The 23901-nt window shown below is 37.7% G+C and overlaps 1 protein-coding gene across 1 annotated transcript in view; it reads right to left on the reverse strand.

The window, feature by feature from the left end:
- The window catches only part of LOC124385972 (probable ubiquitin carboxyl-terminal hydrolase FAF-X), a 41632-nt gene extending 18071 nt beyond the window's left edge, over window positions 1–23561 (reverse strand). The window contains 16 exon segments of the mRNA XM_046849521.1: window positions 923–1010; window positions 1138–1271; window positions 3430–3566; window positions 4632–4838; window positions 5961–6065; window positions 6390–6542; window positions 6777–6915; window positions 7029–7280; window positions 7365–7480; window positions 7668–7690; window positions 7693–7885; window positions 8046–8158; window positions 8260–8339; window positions 9456–9607; window positions 10875–11131; window positions 22975–23561. Coding sequence (XP_046705477.1) covers window positions 923–1010; window positions 1138–1271; window positions 3430–3566; window positions 4632–4838; window positions 5961–6065; window positions 6390–6542; window positions 6777–6915; window positions 7029–7280; window positions 7365–7480; window positions 7668–7690; window positions 7693–7885; window positions 8046–8158; window positions 8260–8339; window positions 9456–9607; window positions 10875–10976 — 1994 coding nt within the window. The 5' untranslated portion in view covers window positions 10977–11131; window positions 22975–23561.
- Window positions 23562–23901: the final 340 nt, after the last annotated feature.

Below are 23901 nucleotides of genomic sequence, written 5' to 3' on the forward strand. Positions count from 1 at the left end.
ACACTGCTAAATCTAGTGACAAGCTTTCTTAGACAGCAGGGAGGTGGTAGCATAGTGGTTAAGGACACTGTTTGAAAGATTAAGAGTTCAAATACAAGCCACACCAAGCTGCCACTCCTTTGCCTCAGAGTAAGGCCCTTAACCCGATAGCAGCTCAGTTGTATGATTGAGATAAATGTAAGTGACTTTGGATAAGAACGTCTGCCAAATACTGTAAAGTTATTACCAAAATGAAAGAAGGGGGACGAAAATGCCTGGACTGTAGGCAGGCCCAAAACCCAGACTCCTCTACTATGAAGTCATGCTTTGTAATAAATACAGCATGTGATGTAGCAGTGCTTGCTGAAATCTGCAAGACCCTCTCTGAAAAACATATAGTCTGGATGGAAGAATATGTTGCTTCAAAACCTGTATATACCTTTTAACATTAATGGTGCCTTTCCAGATGTGCAAGCTGCCCATTTCTGAATTGTTCTACAATTTGTAAAATTAATTTGCAGATTGATGCACCTTTGCCCATCTTTACTTCTGAGAGACTCTGTCTCTTTAATGTTCTGTCTCTTTTTATACTCAATCATGTTATGCACCTGTTGCCAATTAAACTAATTAGTTGCAAAATGTTCCTCCAGCTGTACACCGACAGTGTATCATATCATATCATATCATATCATATATCATATCATATCATGTCCTTTTATTTAATGCTTCATGGCAAGAACACCAACAGTGTATCCCCCTTTAAACAATTGATATGTTTTTAATGTTCCATTGTGAATATAATATGGGTTTAGTAAACATTTTTGGAACTGGGATGGTAGTTTTTGTAACTTGTTTAAACTGCCTTTTGTACATACGTTTTGACCTGAATAAATTTATTGGGTTAATTAGGGTTTGAAGAGATTTGAATGAGGTCAGTTCTGACCTCAAGAAGTTGAGTCTCTCCTGAACTTCTTGCACATGGCTGTAGCGACTGCCCACGCGAACTGTCTGAGGGTCAAAACCTACATGCTCTGTAAACAACAAACAGTATCATGGAAGTTAGACTCACTCAAACTGAACGTAAACAGCACTGAATATAAAAAAATACTAAACAAAACCTTTTTAAAAGCACACATTTTTGCAGTCACTTAAACATGCCTTTAGAGAATTGTCGCATATTCTCCATGTAGGCAGACAGGTTCTCTGCAACTAGTGTGACTAGTGCATGGTTGTGCTGCAGCTGGTTGATCAGGTCATGTCGGTAGAATACGTGAGGACTCCTCTGCGTCTGGCTGTCAGGGTGAACACAAACATACGCATACACTGTGAAAATTACTCTATAAAAGCAGAGCAAACAGAAGTGACACGAAATTCAAATGAAACTTTGTAATCAATGTTCCCATGAATTTAAAGAAATCACTTTAAGGGACATATCAAAAATCATAGGCCATTCCCAACTATTTTGATGACTATTAAGTTGCATCATTTAAATGTCTACAGCTTTAGATGGATCATTCGTTGTCTCTTGTCATCCCTTTTAGTATTATATAATTACATCCACTTTTATCCAATATCAGCTAATCATTTGGCAGCAGCACTAATGCACAAAAACATTGCAGGTACAGGACAAGCACTACAGTTAACATTTAAACCCTCGAGACAATAGTATGGGAAAATAACAGATTAGCAGTTTCTGAATTTACTTAATACTTAATTAACCAAGGTTAAAGTCATAGATAAAGACAAAGGTCGAATCTTAAATGTCATGTTTGACATGATTTCTGTTTATTAAAGATAGATATCCACTAGATACTCTGTTACGACGAGGAATATGCAGAATATCATTCGGAATCTCTCTAAAATACCTTTTTTAAATCAGTCATTCTGTTTTTTTTTTGTTAATGAAAGATGAGCATAGATTAATGTCAGAACTTTAATAGAGATATAGAATTCATGTCTAATTATTAGACATGCTCAAAGCATGATCATTGTTGCCACTCAACTATGACAACCATAATCGTGAGGTGAGATCAGGACAGTCTGTACTTTAGTCAAACTGGTAAAAATAGTACTAAAGGCATTTTTTGTTAACCATCTAAAAGCCACCAAACATTCCAGAGCAGCAGGACTTTCCAGAACATTTTACATTTTCTTCTGTTTTTTTTTATGCATTTTCCATGACTGGAATCATACATAAAATTTCATGGTTTCCAGGAGGTGTGCACTCTGCTGTTATTTCAAGTCCTATTAAGAAAACTGACTTCATGTAAAATGTATTCTAATTCATAGAGTGCTCTTAATTCTGTGTATATATATATAAAATAAGCTTCAGTTAGTTCAGAATGCAGCAGCAAGAGTCCTCACTAGATCTAGGAAATACGACCACATCACCCCGTTTTAATCAGTCTACACTGGCTCCCAATCAAATCTCGCATTGATTATAAAATATTACTACTGAGGTATAAAGCACTTAACGGTCTCGCACCTCAGTATCTGAGTGAACTTCTGTACCAGTATGATCCTCCACGCCTACTTAGATCAAAAGGTGCTGGCTATCTGTTGGTTCCTCAAATAATGAAGACTACAGCAGGGGGCAGATCTTTCTCTTATAAAGCCCCACAGTTATGGAACAGCCTTCCAACCAGTGTTCGGGACTCGGACACAGTCTTAGTGTTTAAGTCGAGGTTGAAAACTTATTTACTTAGTCAAGCCTTTTATCATTAGGTTTTCTTAGGTAAATGCTCAGATCTGGAGGGAACATGGATATAGAGTGTTTGGTGAACTGGTATATTTGTATGCTGTCGTCCCCTCACATTCACACGTTCACTCGGGTTTGTTGACGGTGGTGTGGTGGGTCGTCTCTTATCCCAGAGATCCCTCATGTCTGTGTTACCTTTTGGTTCTCCCTTTTAGTTATGCTGCCATAGCAAGACTTGCCGGAGTCCAAACTGCACAGTGACATTAACTTTCATACACCAATAGAGACACTTAATAATCCATATCCTTCTCTTCCCATCACCCTCTCTCTCTCTCTCTCTCTCTCTCTCTCTCTATTTACTGGTTCCTCTCAAGGTTTCTTCCTTATGCCATCTCGGGGAGTTTTTCCTTGCCACAGTTGCTCATCAGGGACAAACATACTTACAAAGAACATATTTACATTTAATCACCACATTATCTGTGTAAAGCTGCTTTGAGACAATGTTCATTGTTAAAAGCGCTATACAAATAAAAATGAATTGAATTGAATTAAATAATAAAAAAAAACCGTTTCATGCAAACGTATTTTTTACATTTAATGACGATTATCCTACCTTGTAAGTCTACCCAATGAAGCGTGTGCACCTTTTACAACCAATATGCACAGTTTAACATATAGAGACAGTAAGTACTTTTGGGGAATTATCCCTTTATCTCAAAAGTATCGTTAAATATGAAATACTGCTGACTGACCTGAGATTTTGAGGGGCCTCTCCAAACAGACTGCAGATCTCTCTGATCTGTTTTAAAGCTGGGATCACCCACTTATCATTGGTTCGCAGTTCTTCGATAAAACGGTCTATCCACTGAATCTTCTGCGTGTCCCGATCCTGCAAGAATGTGAAATAGAACAACATGAACAAACGGAAAGAAAATATTTAAAGCTGTCTTTGGCAATATCTCAGTGTTTTATTAATTGAGTGACAAACAGAAATAATTAACATTAATAATTTATAGTATTAAGATTTACAGTCGAACCCACTTATCTCGACCTCGGTTAACTCGACAACCCTATTAAGTCGACGTTTTTGAAGTGGAACCGCCAAATTCTCGCTTTGTCTAAGCATTTTTTAATCGGTTATGTCGATTTTTTTATGCCGCCGAACCCTAATATCTCGAGCACAAGGGGGCAAATTTACCACTTAACGTCGGTTATGTCAGGAATCCCCCTGCCACGCCCCCTTAGGCGGCGGCATTCCCCGAAGCACCCTGCTTCTTCTCCCGTGCGTGCCCCACCCACACGGAGCTCGTCGCAGTCATGCTGATCACACACACCTGACTCTCATACACTTACTCATCCCATCTCCTATTTAAGCCCCTCACTTCCACACACTCGTTGTCCGTTATTGTTTGTGCATGATCGTATGTGCTGGTTCATGGCGGTCTGTGTAATCGCGTATACGTATCCCGCTACGTACCCTTCTTCTCCGCATTCTCTCAACGGCACCCCGGATTTCCCCGATCCTGCTGTTTTCCATTTTCACGCTGTCTGCACCACGTTTTATCCGTTCCCTAGCGCGGATCCGTGGATTCTCGACACGAACTGTCTCTGCTTTCACAGAACTCCTGAGTATTCTCAATAAACTTTGTTTGCGTTTACTTCGGCTTCCGCCTCCCTATCCGCATTACAGGTTATCTCAATCCGCATGACCAATTAATCAAATCGTGGCAACGCTGTTTTGTAAAAAAAAAAACTCCAAAAACACGTGCATGCACATTTTCATTTAATAACGCTCATCATGTACATAAAGAAATTTCAAGCACGTTAATATACTGCCGCCATATTGATTTTCGTTTATCTCGATCATCGGTTATCTCAACGCTCTTTGGCATCCCCTAGGCCCTCGACATATCTGGGTTCCACTGTATATGTAATTAATTATTTAAGAAGATACCTGGGAACAACTGTAGTCCAAAATCTTAATGTGGGCACTTAGGGCCTGATCCATAATATCAACAGGGACATCGTCACTGTGCGCTAGGTTCCACAGCAGGTTTAGAACCTTGTGAGCCATCACACCATCCTTGTCGTCCTCTGCCAGCCGGCGGATCAACTCCAACAGCTTCTCTCTCTGCTTTTTACTTGCATTCGTCCAGCTTGCCTGTAAACAAAGAGAACCTGATTTGCTGCTTACAGCGCAAACTGTAACCCTACCTAATAAATTTACAGAATGATTCACTTTTCTTAATCAGATTGTAGTTGAACCTTCAATTTGAGTATTTTATGTATGTAAATACATATAAATGTATTGTTTTATTTGTATGATTCTACAACTGGATTTTCAGGAAGATTTTTCCATTCGTTCTTTCAGAATCTCTTATGTTGTATCAAAACCTTTCAGGTCTCAAAACTTATTTAACCAATGTCCACTAAAAGTTGTTCACAGGCTCATGCAGAATTCACTTCTGTATGCCTTGTGTATTTTTATTATTGTAATTTTTAAAAGTGAGCCTTCACCTCAGTCGGATGATCTGAGCACTCTCGAGCAGTGTTTTTCCTCAAAGTGTGTCTCTGTGCGAGTCAAAAGTCTTTTAGATTGTCGTAAAGAATTGCTTCCAAAAAGCCCTAATTGGTGGTGTCACAGAGATGGTCTTTCTACTGACAGGTTCTATTGCCCTCTTCCTTACCAACACTGATATTTAAAATTACATCTATACATTTTTTTGTGTGCAAGTACACTTTCATATAGAGACAATAAGTACTCGGGGAATTATCCCTTTATATCAAAAGTATCGTTAAATATGAAATACTGCTGACTGACCTGAGATTTTGTCTTTCATGAAGCAATGTGTGATTCATTATTTGCAATTAAAGCCAATCATCAGTCTCCTCTTTCCACTTTGTTCTCATCAGACCTCATATAAACCAGATAATCAGTTGCTATCTTATGGCTACAGCTAGAGAACTAAGTTTCAAGTCTTCCAAAGCTCAATTCGTCTTTCCTGGCAATACATTTGTATCTGCTCAAGCCCATAAGTATACATTTCCAGGGCCAGTTGTATAGTTGAGGCAAATGCAAGTGTTAAGGGAAATCCCTGTGAAGGAGTGTTGCACTGGTGTGCCAGAGTGTGAGATGGGTGTAGCTCTCTGTGGATGGTAGAGCTGAGACCTAAAGGTGATCTAAACACATTCTAAATGCACTGTACAAAGAAGCCATTCTATGTTTTATAAAAGACTACACACTGCAATGATCTTATATTGTTATAACTTGATCATTTCTTACCTTGAAGCAGTCAAACAGGTAGTCAAGCTGCTCTGGTGAGAAATCCCAGGCCAACTTAGCCAACAGGTCATGGACATTCTTCACAATGGCCTCATGCTTTCCAGCCTTAAATAACAGGTATTCAAATTAAAAGACTTCTGATATTAAGCTGTCTATTTGGGCCTCATTTATGAATCTTTTAATAAGGTTGTATGTAAATGTTTAAATAAGCCAAACCACACTAAAGATTTAATTCACATACACATAAGTTTTGGAAACACTGATTTCAGGCACATGCGCAGCACATCTGATTTGTATTGTGTAATTGTCCCTATGAGCGATTTACAGGAAAAGAAAATCTGCTTGTATCCAGCTTGGTAAATGACAGCTATTGTTATCACTCTATTATTCTGTTACTAAGCTTAATTCAAGTCATTGTAGCTGAAGTACCTGTGCAGCCCAGATATTGTCCAGGTCTTGTAAAGTAAGTGCTTTTTCTTTTATTACAAAGCGCAATATCTTCTCTAGTTTCTCCACATACTGAGGCTGGTGCAAGCTGTCCCTCAGAACGATAGACAGAATGTTATTCTGCTGAATCCATTCCTGAAAAATTGAGGGATAATACAAGGTCGTTTTTATCGAATACAAGCAATCAATACAGTTGATTAAAGATGCGAGCATAATAATAAATAAACAAAAAAATAAATAAATAAATAAATAAGCAGAGCACAACCCTTCATCAACTTTCACTGGCAATATATTGAAAGATGCAGAAAATATTATAGAAATTTACAGCTTTCACTCACTGTCCATAAAAATCATGAAATATTCTCTTACCGCCATCCGCTCAGCAGTTAGCCACTCCTCTTCCTCTGGGTTGCCATGGCGATGGGTGTAATATGAAACACTTGAGATCACCTTGTTTACTTCATTTAGTGCATTCATTTTTCCATTAAAAGAGGAAATTTGCAATAACCTGAAAAGGCAAAATTATTTATTAGTTTTTATTTATTTAATTTATTTATAAATTATTTATTTAATTTTAGCAACTTTATCAATTAGGCATTATCAAGCCAAATGTCGTCTTACCTAAGGATCATTTTTAACCTTAAGATTTCTAAGTTCTTGACGGTTTCTTCTTGGCCTGGTAATCGTGACACTAGGTTCTTCAAGGATTTGATTATCATAGAAAGAGCGTCATTTTTAGCCTCATTCTTAGCTTCCTTCTTAAGTTCTTCATCTGTCAGATTCTCCAGAAACTGTGGAACCATTTCGATCACAGGCAAGAAAAACCTCTTCACTGTGTGCAATGTCAAAAACTCATAGCACTGACCAAATGGCCTGTAGAAAAAAGAAGTACAACATTATTAATCCATTCTATGACCGTATATATGAGACGTCTTTCTGTGAAGATGAACATCTCACTTTATGAGAGCTGCAATAATCTGCACATTAAGAGTCTGGCCGCTCATGAAACGATCATGCAGGATCTGGAAACCTCCAAGTGTGCCGAATTTATTTATAAGGTCCACCAGCCAGCCCTGGGCAAAAAGAGAAAAGAAAGAGAAAAAGACAAAAAGCAAAATTAAAAAAGGTTGAGGAAACCAGAAATGCAGAATTATTATTATTTTTTTTTTACATCCATCACTTTACCCATTGACATTTGGGACACATCTAAGTGCTGCCGTGCAGCCACTGACTGAGAAAAGTGAAACTAAATGCACTTACTTTAGGTGAACGTGGGTCTGGGGGCGTGCAAAGAGCTCATCATCAGCAAGCTGGAGACCAGCAGGTACACTCTCAGATGGGCGTGTTCCGTTGTAGATGTGAAATTTGCAGTGGGGGTTGGTTGCCATGGCTAGAAGCTCAAGTAATGGAAACCAATCCTGAGACAGCTTGACTACACATAGCTCTACCAGCCGATGTGTGTTATTGATGATACATCTCTGTGGAGCGCAATCAAAAGCTCATCATAGAGAGTTCTGATAACATTATTAGAATATCACTTTGTCATGTAAAAAAGCAGCTGATGGTTTCACAGGGTAAACAATTCCATGATATATAACTTAAGCAGTTGTGTGATGAATAGCTCTGACAGCTACTTACATGAATTTCAAATTTCCAACCACTCACTGCCTCATCTGTCAGAATTTTTGTGAACGAGATCGTCAGACCATCTTGAAAAAACCTCTGACATGCCTCGCACTTCACATCAAGCCCTTCAGGAAAAAGGAAAACAGCACAAATTGCTTTCAGAATGCAAACCACACGTACAAACATAAAACAGCTGAAAATTATTATTACTAGAATTTCTTTTTACCTTTTTTACTTAGATCTATAGCAGCTTCAAGTAGAACTTCTAGTTCCCCCTTTGGCAAGACTGGAACCACCCAGCGAGGCCTAAAACATTAAAGACAAAAGAATATAATAAATAACTATATATACACGATAATACATTAATTGCATTATATTAATGAATACTTAGTGCATGTCATAATATAATAAATGTATACAACTGCATACAATGCAGGTGAACAAGATCGTTAGAATTGGTCAAACCAAAATAAACAATCTAATAATAAAAATCTAATAAATCTTACCTAATCATAATAAACAAATAATCGATCATAGTGGAAAACAGACCTTTCACTATGGACATTTGTAAAGATGAAGCAATTAAATAAACCAGTGGTCAATCTAAATCCAGTCCTCAAAGGGCTGGTGTGGCTGCAGGCTTCTACTGCAGCCAAATATAGGCCATAGGTCAAAGAACTCATAATTAAGGCAGCAACATGGATTCGTCAGCCACTTGGTATAGGGAACCATAGAAATAGCAGGTAGAATAATTATATTTATACGCTTAGGATAAACTCAGTTCTTTGTTGCATGCATTCAACATGTGTATGAAATTCTGGACCACATTGTAACGAATACTGCAGATTTGTCTACTGCACATTCATGCTCTGAACCTGTTCTACCACATCCCAGGAGTGACTGACAAGACCACTGACGCACACTGCACTAACTGTCACGTGCATGGAACAAAATAAAGCTTTGTGCTTTGAGACATGAAGCATTATCATGCTGGAAGTAACCAATATAGAAGTAAGAGGTCAGCAACAATACTCGGATAGGATGTAACAAACGCTACAACAAAGCTGATTTTTTTTTTTTTTTTTTTTTGCAAAAGGAGAAAAATATTCACCTCACCACTACACCACCAGGTTGGGTGTATGAATTCATTAACTGCTTGAATAAGCAGGTGTGGATGAGTTCATTTTAAAACAGCCAATAAGTGATCAATCTACAACAATTTTACCTAGCTAAAACTATAAGCTTCCCTGGTATAGTATCTAAAAAGTGATGGAATCTTTGTATTATTATTATTTTTTTTATTATTATTATTTTTTTTTTTTACAAGTTCGTTTTTACTATCGACTTGTCCATAATCTTGTTATTTCAGTCTTTGTACTGTAAAACTAGCAAACATTTGCTCTACATTGGAAGACTACAGACCGGTTGATCATATCATCCAGCTTGGCCAGGTCTGTGTGGGGAAATGCCGGTTCCTCCTCTTCCTGTGCCTGCTGAGCATCACCTTGCCCCTGTGCCTGTCCTTCCGGGGGGCTCACTGGAGATGTTTCATTGGAAGAATTGGGAGAAAGTGTCTAAAAACACACACAAACACAGATGCATATAAGGCAGCAATACATACATCAATAAATACCATATTTTCCAGACTAGAAGCCGCTACTTTTTTCCTACGTTTTGAACCCCGCGGCTTAAACAACGAAGCGGCTAATTTATGAATTTTTCCTGGGTTTTTCCCGGTTTCACAAACTTCAAGCCAAAAAACTGAACCCCATAACATTAGACCAATGAAATTTCCGAACGGAAAAGAAAAAACGCACCTCACCTGTGTTCTAAGCTGCACGGCATCGAGAAAAAGGTTTTTTAACGCACGACGATGCCAAAAGATAAACTCCCGAGAAAAATAGTTGTAAAAGGAAGGAGGAAGACAGTGAACAATGAGTTTCTTGGTAGGCTACTGGTTAGATACAAGCCGTTGTAGCGCATTGAGTCTGGGTTAAGGGAGAGCTCGCTAACTCCAGTTGCAACAGAAATCATATAAGCACAGACAGGTTTCCAAAACTCGTGCTTTTAAACTTAGAAATGAGCATCAGAAAATAATAAGGACATAATCCTTGTCTTGAACACACGCAGTAATACCGGAAAAATGCTCTGCCAGGCTATTCCCAAAATACCACTTTGCTCCTAAAGGAAGTGCAACATATTTCACCCGTTACACCATGTGTAACGTGTCTTTCGTTAAAGCCTGTGTAAAGTACATTAGTGTAGACACCTGCGGCTTATTTATGTTAAAAATAAAAATATTTGTAAAATTCAGTGGGTTATATATGGGTGCGCTTTATAGTCCGAAAATTACGGTAATACAGTAAATCCAAAAACCAAATAAATAAGCATGCATTACTATCATATTAGGAGCACATTGGGATGTTCATAGATTTCTAAAACAATTTAGTAGTACATTAGACAGATTATCTATTGTATATAAATATAAATAGAAAAGTTTGGGGTCACCACATTTGTTGGAACATTGGCTGGTTTTTATTGTAAAGTCCCAGGGATCCAAAATCAGAACTGCTTTTTAAATAACTTTTATAATAGGCATGTACAAAGTATGGGGACTTTCCACTGGCTGTGTATCCATGAAAAGATTGTATCTCCTTCTGATACAAAGAGGGTTGGTCTAAACTTGGGTACAAGCTTCTACAAAATGCAATCAGATTACATCATTATTTATTAACACAGCATTTTACACGTAATAATATGTTTACTGGGTCTTCAACATAGGCCACAGTCTCACAAAACACACACCAAAACTTTTACACAGATACATACATACACACATACCTGGTTCTGGGGTAGAGGAGCTTGACTCTGGCCATCCGGGGCTTGGCTTTGTCCCTGGTTGTCACTGTTCCCCATAGGGGAGCCCCGGGTGGTGGCGGTCATGCTGGGCACAGGGCAGATCTTTGCAATCTTGTCTGCTTATGTAGCAGAAGCAAGAGAAATCACTGCCTCGAGGGCAGTACTATGGAACCGGAAGCTGAAAGAGGAGGACTGCAGCACCTGGAGCTTAGGCTGAGCTGCAGTGACCATTGCATAACCTGCAAAATGCAAACAGATATATATAGATTTATGCTAATGAAAATACCTGCAGCAGCAAAAAAAAAACTACATCCCGTAATCTGTTATACAGTATTTTGTTATTTCATTTCAACTGAACTATTTTAAGAACATTCTCAAAGCTTTCTCAGAGCACACACAACTGTCCAGCACCAAGTGAACATTTCCTCAGAAACTGATGGAAACAGAGCATGAACTAGAAAACCCACACAGCATTAAAAATCATTTGCATACCAGCAACTTATCCAATAGCTATTAAATGTATTGTTTTTGCTTGACTAAATGCTTGACTGGGGGAGATCCAGAAAACAACAGACATTAAGTTACTACTACTATGTCACTCAGCCACCTGCAAAAAATAAACAGTCAGACCGGGAAAGTGAAGTGCCATAGTTTGAATCTTACCATGAATGCTTTTTATATAGTGACATAACTTAAATCACCATAAGGCTTTAAAGCTAACCACAATTATCCCACAACTACCTATGTGAAGAATGCCAAATTAGTTAAGAGTTTAGGAGTGCATGTCAGAGGTATACATCGTTCTACTGAAGCAGGAACATGGATGGTGCACTGCAGAATGAGTGAAGTTGAAGCTAGATTTTTGGGCATGCTTTCTTAAAGCTCTTTTTCTTGACTCAGGCTTGATTGGGTGAAAGATAAAATTGGTCGACATTTGCAGAGATAAAGCTGCCATAAATGTTGCATTGTGCGCTGCCATTGTTACAAAACTAAGGCAAATTACTTAGTGGGAATTTTCTTTCTTGTTTTCTGCACACACCTGCACAAAATCAGCCAACTCTATCGTGTCACACTGTGAGATATTATGCTGCTACAATTTAATATACAAAGCATCATGTATGAACCACTGGCCATGTCATACTGTTTGGCCCCTCAAATTGCCTCAAGAATTGCAAGAATTAGCAACACAATGCAGCATTCTTCAGAAATACACAAAAGAATTAGACTTAGACTTTCTCAGCTATATGTAGGTTCTAACTTTGAGATACACGATAGTATCAGATGTCTGTGGATGTAGTGGTAATATATTTTCCCTTCACTTAAAACCCAAATCTGGTCAAAGCTCTTTACATTGGTTTGAGTGAAATATCTTGAGTGGTCTGCTATAGAGATTTGAACTCAACAATACTGATCACCCTTGAGATGAATTGAAATGCAGCCCAGACCTCTGCATTCACAAGCACGCTTTACTGTAAAAAGAGGGTAATATTCCAGCAGATGTGGAATTGCATTTTCACAAACATTGTCCATATAGTGTATGTCTACTACACTACCTTTGAGCTGTGTAGTATGTGAGAGTCTTGAAATCTTGATATAATAATTTTTTACAAAATCTACCTGTACATCCCATATTAAACTCTCAGCTCAGGATGCACGTTTACTTGAGAGAAGTGACTAGCACCTCTGAATATATCCCTCTTTTGTTAAATTTGCTGCAATGGACTAGATTTCTTGTTATCATGTACTGAACTGTTTAATTTATAGAGCCCAACAGCTCTACTGATCTATGCCATTTTGTGCATTTATATAAAACCTTTTAAACATGACAGCTTTAGAAGTGTAGTTCTGTGAAATGTAGGGCTGCAACAACTAATCGTTAAAATTGATAATAAACGATAGTTAAATTTGTTGTCAACGAATGCCGTTATCGATTAGTCGGGCTGCTCAAGTTACGGGTTAACATGATGGCAAGATAACACAGCCACCTGCGAAATAATGGAGAGTACAGGGTAAACCGGCAGCAGGAACAAGTGTGCGTTTAAATCATCCAAGGCATGGGAGCATTTTATATTAAAAAGAAGACTGGAAGCTGCAAGTTATTGAAAAGCTGAGCTTGTGGGCTGTTTAACTTCGAATGAGTAAATTTGTTCAAGAACAACAAGCAGCCACTATAAGCTTTAAAATGGCAAAATGAAAAACGGTTAAACTCAATATGTGGATTTTGCATTTTTTAAAGTACACATTTATACATTAAATCAAGGTTCATACAGATTTTTACCAATAAAATTCCATGACTTTGTGGTAAATTTTGATGGCCTAATGTTTTAGGAAATGTCTATGAATAAATTTTAAATAAGAAGAAAAATCAATGTTCAAAATTTACTTACGCATTGGCGTGTTACAACCAGTTGCAGTCATAAAATCTTTGTAAGAGGGGCAGGACAATCATGGAACAACTAATACAAGCTAGAAAGTCGTGTTCAACTTCCCATCATCATTCTGCACTTGCTTCTGGAGTATTTAAAATACTTTCCAATTCATGCTTAATTTCTTGATTCCAAACTTTAAAAGCAAGTTTTTATTTTTTACCAGCAATGTTTTAAGCTGATGAATGGCCCATAAACCATTCTAAGCCGATTCATGTAGGTCTTCACCTCTGACCCCTCCTATAGCCTGACATACATGTCTAACTGTTTAGACTGTAAATAGTGATTCAATCTTTTATCAGGTAACAAAACAGACTCTTTGCTTCGATACGGCTCCCAAAGACAATTTATTAAGATAAGGATCCAAAAGTACATAAATATGAGCATTTGCGTGCATTGTATGAAATGCTATCTTGCTGTCTGGGAACATTATATAAAAAAGCTGGATTGTGTCTTCACAAGAATAGTGCGAAATTAGCCACCTTTAGCACCCACAGTACCTCTGCAGTTAGGGCTTCGTTTCTGTATAAGGCACTCGAAATGGTCCCTTGTTTAATAGCTGATGAAAGGGAAGCACTGTAGCTGGGAGCGGGTGTTACATCAGTCACACGGGTGAAAAAGCCGGTGATTAGGTTAAGAGCTGTCGGGCACGCAGCTGCAGCAGACTGGTTAGCATGGCTATGTAGCACTGCCTCTCCCATGTCTCCAATGTCGAACGCTTTACGGCACAGTGTACATTTTGCACATCCCTGGTCTTGATTTTTCTGAAGTCACCCCTTATAGTTTTCATCATGAAGCCAAACATTATTAAATCGCCCCATTCAGAAAATGCTATGTGAGGTAAAACAAATTTCTATAACTTTTCGTGTAATTGTTCCGTATAAACCCTGAATTAGGTTTTTATATAGTTATAATAAGCAAAACAGCTCATTAACTATATTTTTTTTTATCTGATTAATCGAATGTGAGCTCTGGAAACAACTCATTGTTTCTATTATAGAAAAGAATATACAGTATATTTCAACAAATATTTTCTGAGATTACACAACAATGCATTTAATTTTCATGTTTGCAGTGACATGGATTGTGATATGAATAACACAACACAAAGCTTGTGCTAGTGCTACACAAAAAAAAAAAAAAAAGTTTCTTACCCTTTCTCTTCTTGTCAAAAGGGTGGGTGTAGTGAATGCTCGACATGCGTATATAAGCTAAGCCAACATCAGTGAGTAATGTATGAAGATTTGAAAAATAATGTTTAATAACAATTTTATGGCTATTATATATTTTTAACTGCAAAATTTAAGTGGAAAAATAACAATATCTGCTGTAAAACTGTTTGTTGACACAATGTGTATAGTATAAGGTCATCGTCAACCATTCCATAAATTGGATTATCCTTTGTTCACAGATATAAAACGTCTCCATTGTCCTACTTTCTCTACATAGCGTGTCTCAATCCCTTCTTTTCCTGTTGAAAGAATAAGACGCATATCCTACCGGAATAACACTTTTTATTCATTAATTTTATTCAGGATTGAGAAGTTTCAGTTTGATTTTATCGTTTACTAAATAGTTACTTCGGCTGTACCACATGTCCCAATTCAAACCAAATCAGTACTGGTCTCAGTCAGACTCCACACCAAGCCTTGCTCAGTATGAGGCATGTTATTTTAATAGCTCCAGACACTGACATCTTCCTACACAGCCACTAAGTATTGGTTTACACAGACGGGACAATATAAATACACCAGAACACAGATTTGTTCGTGACTGAAACACCACTGAATCATTTACAATTTTCATTACACTAGCTTCGGAAAACAATGAGAAATGGAAGCTCAGTGATTAAAATGTTGCGCTTCAAATCAGAAGGCTGTGAGTACAAATTGAACAAGAGCCACTGTTGGGCCCTTGAGCAAGACCCTTAATTCTTAACTGCTCAGTTGACTAAATGAGAAGTTAAAGTCACATTTAGAGCTGCAACAACCAATCGATAAAATCAATAAAAATCGATAAAAATGTGTTGTCAACGAATGCCGTTATCGATTTGTGGGGCTGCTGAAGTTTCGGTTTAGCATAAGATAACACAGCCGAAAATGGCGGACAGTACAGGGTCAACTGGCAGCAAGTCATACAAGACATGGAAGCATTAAACGCAAGGCAATAGGAACAATCTTTTTTTAAACGCAACAAAGAAAACTGTACCTGCAAGTTATGCAAAGCAGGATAAAGTCACGGATGAAGGTGAAACAACAGCACATTAAGTAAAAACTACTAATCCTCATTATGTAAAAATGTTATAGTTTAATGAAGCGCTATTGTGTAAACTGTTTGTTTACTATCTTTGGGACAATCTTACTGGATCTGTTCGGTCATGACTCGCCAACATCAGTTTGAGCAAACAGCTCGCTTGCAACATAGTGATGGATTCAATTAAACGAGTGAGAACAAACACTAAATCTAAAAGCAGCAAATAACAGCAGCAGTAAACAATTTCATTTTAGTCACTGTTGTGGTTTTCAGCGAATGATTCTGCATTTGTACACCAATGCAAATTTTTTCCTTTTTTTTTTTAATCAAGCCTGTTTCTCCGATTTACTGCGGCTTTACTACGTTCAAATGCTTGTTTTTAATGTTTGTATATTTAATTTATGCATATATTTATTATACAGAATTTTATTAATTATATATTCTAGCTTATATCTTCACAAATTCATAAAATATCTGTGTATTTTTGGAACAAAGATTGTCAAAACAATTGTATATATTAAACGCATTATATTTTATATAGTTTTTTTAAGCATGGTTGTCAAAATGTGGATTTACACAAAATGATTTACATTGCATACTCAAACGCTGTTTTTTTTTTTTTTTTACAGAAAGAAACAACACAGCATGAGTGAATTTGTTCAAAGGAGAAATCCCCCATGCCCTCCTCAACAAGCTTTAAAATGTCTAAATTAAAGATAGTTAAACTCAACATGTGGCTTTTTAAGTACACGTTTATACATAAATACCCTGAATTAGGTTTTTTTTGTATCAGATTAATCAAATAATGTTAATCAAAAATGTGTGGGTTCAAGCAAAAGGTGCAACATTTTGAGCTGCTTAACACATATAGATGTAAATATCAGGAAATTCTGATCTATCGTTATGTCCTTCTTAAACAAAAATGTCGTTCACAGTCAGCAAAAACAAAAGAATTTTGTTTCTTCTTCTTGAACTTCTTGTTTCAATATGTTTGGAAAGGATTGTAGATCACTACTAACAACAGAGAATCTTTAGCCTTTTCTGTCTCTGGAGTCTCGAACCAGCACACTGGTTTTGCATTTTAATATGTTGGGGGATAAAAACTATTTTATTTTCCAGAAAAACTAACAGAAGACAAAAGCATTTCAACCATTTCCACGTCACTACTCCTTACCTGTTAGTGGGATTTCTGGGCGTGGTGACTTCCACACAGTCTGTCTATTCGTGGTGATATAGTGGTACATAGTGACAGCCTCATATCATTCTCTGGTTCTAGCCTTGCCCTGTACTTGTTCTTTAGATATGCCAGTGTGGAAAAACCGCTCTCACCAAAGGTATGTAGTTGAAATATTCTAAAAATGTTTGGAAAAATAAATTATGGAAAAAAAGTGATTTTAATAGTGAAATTATGTAGGCTGTCACGGACCACATGCAATACCACCGCGGACCCCCAGGTAACCGCGGAGCACCGGTTGAAAACCCCTGGTATATAGGACTGTGGTGAGACCTGAGATGTTGTATGGTTTAGAGACAGTGGCATTGAGTAAAAGACAGGAGGTGGAGCTGGAAATTGAAAACACAATCATAGACCTACACCAAAGTACAATCAACATTATGCTGCAATAAACTAGAGGTCATAATGCATATTTACTGGCCAAATAAAAAGGAAGAAACAAAGAAAACTCCCCTTTAACTCATAACACCTTACAAACTCAGGATGGCCTCCTTAACTCCAAGTTCCTGTAACCTCATCAGGTGAGGCTGTGTACAGACAAGTATTTTATTTAGCTCAATCAACATGCAGATATATCCACTTGTTAAATCTAACACTAAATACACAGATCGCTTGGGGACAATACACATCACTCATCGCAGTTAGCGGACTGGCTTTTTACTAACAAAATCGCTCCATGTTTTTCTTCACAATGTAACCCAACCACCCTCAGGTCGATGATGCAGCATTAACCCTTTACTCTTGAACACTCGCATACACAAATGTTTTTAATGTCAAACATAAAAAGTATAATAATTGAAAGGAATAGGAACATAATCACAATAAAGATTACTAGATATCGTAGAAGTGTTGTTCTCTTCTGGGGGTTTTTTTTTAATGAGAAAATGGCTCTCATTATGGTCCACTGGATTCCCAGAGCCTTAAAGATGGCTGTGTAGCCTGTCCACAATGATCTATTTCAAATAACTTTTTCTCATAACTTCCAGATTTTTTTTTTTGCTTATGGCATAGTGTGCTTCTAATTAAGATCTCTTAAGCTACTTCACATTCCTGAAACGTTTCTATTTAAGTCATGATTAAATAGCCTGGGTGTGTCGAGTCTCTCAGTGAAACCAATTATCAATTCCACTTGGCTGATTGGTTGGTAACTAGCGGGGCAACAAAGGCAGTTTTTTTTTTCCAGATACACTTAGGAAGCCCCAAAACTGTCATAATTTCTAAACTCGTCTGTCATTAAAAGTTCATTTTGAATGTAAATCTGAGTGGCCCAAACATCTAACTGTCTTTTGTTCTTGCTTTGCGATTCACCTCTTTTATGGACTGCATCACTTTTGTGCCACTATACAGGGTTAATACTACAGAAAGACAAAACTATGGCTGTGATGGTATTTATGCTCCCATGTACCAAAGACTTCATCCATCATTACAGACTATAATAAATGGCCTTAATGCCCTCGCAAATAAAAACATCCACTGCACCTGGCTATTTCTTGTGCTCGTGTATCGGAGTGGAAAAGCAGTGAAGTGAAAGCACTCATTAATTATGTCTGACCTTTGGGCACCTTCTTTCACACAGACATTGGCCATGACTTTGAATTGTAAAAGCTGTATAATTTTGGTAGAGTTAGCAGTTGAATAAGCCACAAATCTTTTTCAATATCTGCAAATAGCTTTAGTTGATCAAATTTAAAAGATGGCACTGCATCCCAAATATCCCTTTATCTGTTTCTAATATTCCTTTTTGAGATGCTATTGCAGTTTAACCAATACCAACCTGCTAAGCAGTTACTGTTCATGACAACTTCCACTATGAGCTCCAAAGAGAAGTCGATGCATGTGAACAAGGCAATCATTATGCTCAAAACAAAAAACATACCCATCAAAGACAGCAGACATTTTACAGGTCAAATTAACAGTTTGGTACATTCTTGAAATGAAGTAAAGCACAACTCAGCACATATCAAAAGGCCTGGAAGAATAAAGAGGACTACTATGAAATGATTTTATTTGTAAGGAAAACCTAATCAAGAAATCAAGAACACTATTGATTCATTGCCGACAATCAAGAGAGCCTTTATGAATGTAAAGCAGGTGTACAGAAGGTATATCAAAAGATGAACATGGACATTCTATAAATAAATGAACCTAAGACTATCTGTTAGAATAGAAAGAGAACAGAATGGAGGAGGAAATGAAAGGCTCATGTACCAAAGCATACCAGGTCATCTGTAAAACAATGATCCAGTGTTATATGTGGTATGGGAACATATTGCTGCTAATAGAACAGGGTCACTGTTGTTTATTAATGATGTATCTGCCGAAGTGCATCGAGTTTCACTTATTACTCAAAACTGGTAGCACGGCGATGCACAATTCAGAGAAATAATGACATAAAACATGTCATATAAAAGCAACTCAAGAGCTTCTTAGGGCAAAGAATTTTTTTCCCCCGAGTCAGTCACCTGACTGCAATGACATTAAACAGGCTTTTCAGTTACTAAAGGCAAAAAACAAAACAGGAACTAACAATAAAAATACATATGCTGAAAAGTCATTTTAAACTATAGCCATTAATTAAAGAATATAAAAAAGAAATGAAGACAGTGTGCCAAAACTCAAACATAAATTGGGACAAATAAAATTCAATTTAAAGAAAGAATGACATTGTACATATATTTTTGTTAATCTAACAATTTTTGATAAACTATATATTTAATTTCAATGAGACAGATAAAGCCACTATTTAAGTCACTAAAAAGAGCCAAAGGGAAGGACAGAGTGGCTAAGAGACATATCGACTCAAATGTGGGCAAATGTTTTGAGGCGCATGGCAGAAAAGAATCCTAAATTTACACTACAGCATTATAGTGAGCACCTAATAGCAGGGTTTGTTATAGAATTTCAAATTGTATCATCATATTACCATGCATATGCATGATAGTAAAAATTTTAAGACAGATAAAAATCACCGAGCAGAAATACAACTCATTAAATGAAATGCACTATGACTGTGCAAAAACTTCAGACAAAACCATGTAGCATAAATCATCTAATTGTATGTGGTAGTTCCAGAAATCAAAAGCACCTGTGCTATACCGATGTGCCTTCTGAAAGTGACAGTGCAGCATTTAATGAGGTTGTGGCACTGAATCCTTATACAGGTCATAAAAAATAAAATAAATAAATGCATAAACCATGAATATTAACATATAAGTAAATCTATAACAAAAATAATTAATGCACAAGGGAAACTGAATGGCAAAGGAGTAGGCAAGCTCACAGCAGTTCACTAGACGTGAACTCATGTAAATCCCCTACATAACAAATGGAAACCCTCCACTGTGAGGGTACAGGGAAAAAGAGGAAGTTGGTGAGACACCCCAGGGTTACACTGAGCATACAAGGTGTCCTCTGACATGAGAAGGAAAAAGCTTATTCAGTCATATAATAGGATGTCCAGTAATCAGCTACTGAAAGAATGCAAAATGGGAGCAGCCAAAATGTTTTAGTCATTGAGAATTGCAGCCAATTTGGCTATTGCAAGATTTAAATGGAAATGCTTCTACAATGTTATCTGTAATGGAGAGATTGGGCCTTGAAAGTAATTATCGGATAATAAGATATCAATAATATGTCATAATCATGTCATAATCATATGTCATATTATAATAGGTCATAATCATAATAATAGTCATAATTTAGACAATAAAAAGGGAAGACAAGTTTTAATAGAAAAAGTGGACTAACTGAACTCTTTGGCTGTAAAATAGCCAAAATAACAAAAGACACTATCAGGAGCGAAACAAGGGGCCAACATAGAAGGCAGGCAGGGAACACTAAGGGAGCCCTTCTTTTCTTTTCCATTTGCATTCCTTTCATCACATCTCTGTCTAAAATTTAATTCACACAAATAATTCACAAACTGTTTATATGTTATCAGTTGCATAGTTAAGCTTTGGGGATCATGATAAATGGCAAATTCATATATTTGCTATTTGCAAGGAACAACAATGAGAACACAATTCTGGGCTTCTGCCTCTCATTCTATCCTTATTACTGGCAGTGACTTACAGGGATCATGTTATTACTGTCAGTACCTCAAAGTAATGTTATGACTGTACTCTCAGTAGCTCACAGAGATCATGTCATGACTAGTGTCAGTAGCTCACAGATATCATGTTATGACTGTAGTATCAGTAGCTCAGAGATCAAAATGATTTTACTGCCATTATTACACAAAGATCGTGTTATGACTGTAGTGTCAGTAGTTCACAGAGATCATGTTATGACTGTAGTATCAGTAGTTCAGAGATCATGTTATGACTGTAGTGTCAGTAGTTCACAGAGATCATATTATGACTGTAGTGGCAGTAGTTCACAGAGATCATGTTATGACTGTAGTGTCAGTAGTTCACAGAGATCATATTATGACTGTAGTGGCAGTAGTTCACAGAGATCATGTTATGACTGTAGTGGCAGTAGTTCACAGAGATCATATTATGACTGTAGTGGCAGTAGTTCACAGAGATCAAAACGATTTTACTGCCATTATTACACAAAGATCGTGTTATGACTGTAGTGTCAGTAGTTCACAGAGATCATATGACTGTAGTGTCAGTAGTTCACAGAGATCATGTTATGACTAGTGTCAGTATTTCACAGAGATCATATTATGACTGTAGTGGCAGTAGTTCAGAGATCATGTTATGACTGTAGTGTCAGTATTTCACAGAGATCATGTTATGACTAGTGTCAGTATTTTACAGAGATCATGTTATGACTGTAGTGTCAGTAGTTCACAGAGATCATGTTATGACTGTAGTGTCAGTAGTTCACAGAGATCATGTTATGACTGTAGTGGCAGTAGTTCACCGAGATCATATGACTGTAGTGTCAGTAGTTCACAGAGATCATATGACTGTAGTGTCAGTAGTTCACAGAGATCATGTTATGACTGTAGTGTCAGTATTTCACAGAGATCATGTTATGACTGTAGTGTCAGTAGTTCACAGAGATCATGTTATGACTGTAGTGGCAGTATTTTACAGAGATCATGTTATGACTGTAGTGTCAGTAGTTCACAGATCATGTTATGACTGTAGTGTCAGTAGTTCACAGAGATCATATGACTGTAGTGGCAGTAGTTCAGAGATCATGTTATGACTGTAGTGGCAGTATTTCACAGAGATCATGTTATGACTGTAGTGTCAGTAGTTCACAGAGATCTTCATGATGAGAGTCAGGGATTTTGACAGTCTAGCCCACAGCTCTCCCAACGAGCGACGCCTCCACCCCGTTCACAGCGGATACTGATGTTTATGTGTTGTGTACAGAAGAAACGCTAAAACATATTTGTTTATATACACTAATGCGCCATTAATTTAACTTTCACAAGACGTTGCAGGTTTAAAATGCCCAGTACCCTAGCTACTGGTGAAAATCTGGCCCGGAAACTTAACCTCCATATCTCAACTTACTGAACAGCTTCGTTCAGTTCCAAAACTTCTCAAATTCAACTTAACCAGTTAGACAGAAATAACACACACCACACTGGTATCTTGCTAACACGCCTTTGTCGATCTGCCACAAACCTAACGTTGTTGGGAATATACATTGGAGGCCTGTTTAGACAGTTGTGAAGTCTTTCGGCCTAGTTAGCTGCCTTGCTAACAGGAAAGTGGTTACACCTTATTAATGGCGCTGCCCTCGCTTGCCGGCCACAACAATGTCAGCTAGCCGGATCTAGTTAGCGTGTTTGTATTAGCGTCGTCCTCAAATCTGCCATGTCAGTCGTTTCACGTCTTGCAACCGACTTTAAACTAACAGTGACATCTCTTCCAGGAGGCATCGCACTATTCCGTATTATCCAGAAGGTTGGTCTGCAAAAGGTGTCAGCCATTTTGCTTGAAACACTAATGCACACAGCCGGACCGGCTTCTTCTCCCTTTACCTGCTGTTTATCCTCCCAGGATCTGAGGCGAACTGATCGGTCGAGTTATGATGCTGACATGTTCACCTGTCTGCTGTGTGGCCTGCATGTCCCATGCGCACTAACTCTAAACTCAATACGCTTCAGTCTCGTCCATTAGCCAGAATAGAGAATAGCGAGCGTCTGTACTGTGTAATATGTGCACCACTTGCTTGCTAGCTGCATGTAAATATCACTTACCCAGCAATGACATACGACTTCCTTATGGCCCTTAATCCGATTGCTTTCTCTTTTTTGATAGAAAACACAATCCAATGCATCAGTAACGTATCCCTTAATGCCACTTGCCGGGCATGCATCAGGGGCTTGAGGTGCTCTTGCTTCCTTCTTTCTTAGTGATTTTCCTGCGTCACCAGCAGCCCCGTGAACACCACTCACCACCAGTCGAGCTCCGAGCGAAACAATTCAGTCCCAGAGAGTCCGTCACTAGCAATAGACCGAAATATGGCGGCTGCAACGAGCAAACACTGAACTGTTAAACCATTGTTTACAGCCTACACATGGTTCAGATGCATGCACTTTGTGAAGCCATGTGTCTGTGCAGTCCACACCACAGGACCAGTCCCCCCCGGTCCTTATTATTACACCGAACCCCTACACTCTATTCAGAGCGCCTTCATAACGCACCGACGTGCAAAGAATACAGTTCACGCGACTTGTACTACTTTCTCTTAATGCTTTAAACCAAAGCCATTGAAGGCGTTGTTTGTTTGTTTATTTGTTTGTGGTACGGACCAAAGCGCCGGTGTCGAAAGAGTCTATCCTGAAATCAGACTGAGACTCGTGAATCGACCTCAGCTGATTCCATACAGTGAAAACCAATCGGCTCAAATGGCAATATAAGGGAAATTAAAGAGTATCACTGAAACTGAAGTGACTTTCTCGGATTTCTTGAGGGAAATAATCCGATTAATCGCCAGTGCTCGGATAATTCGATTCGATAGTCTGCCATACATTCATCAGAATCACAAAGAGCTTTATTGCTAAGTATGTTTGCACTTACAATTAATTTGTTTTGGTGAAGGAAACTTCCAGTTGCACAAATAGCAAAAAATAAATAAATAAAAGAATAAAGCATAAAAGTTATTGCACATTTTTTAAAAAAGA

Source organism: Silurus meridionalis, chromosome 1 (assembly GCF_014805685.1).
Source record: "Silurus meridionalis isolate SWU-2019-XX chromosome 1, ASM1480568v1, whole genome shotgun sequence".
NCBI lineage: Eukaryota > Metazoa > Chordata > Actinopteri > Siluriformes > Siluridae > Silurus > Silurus meridionalis.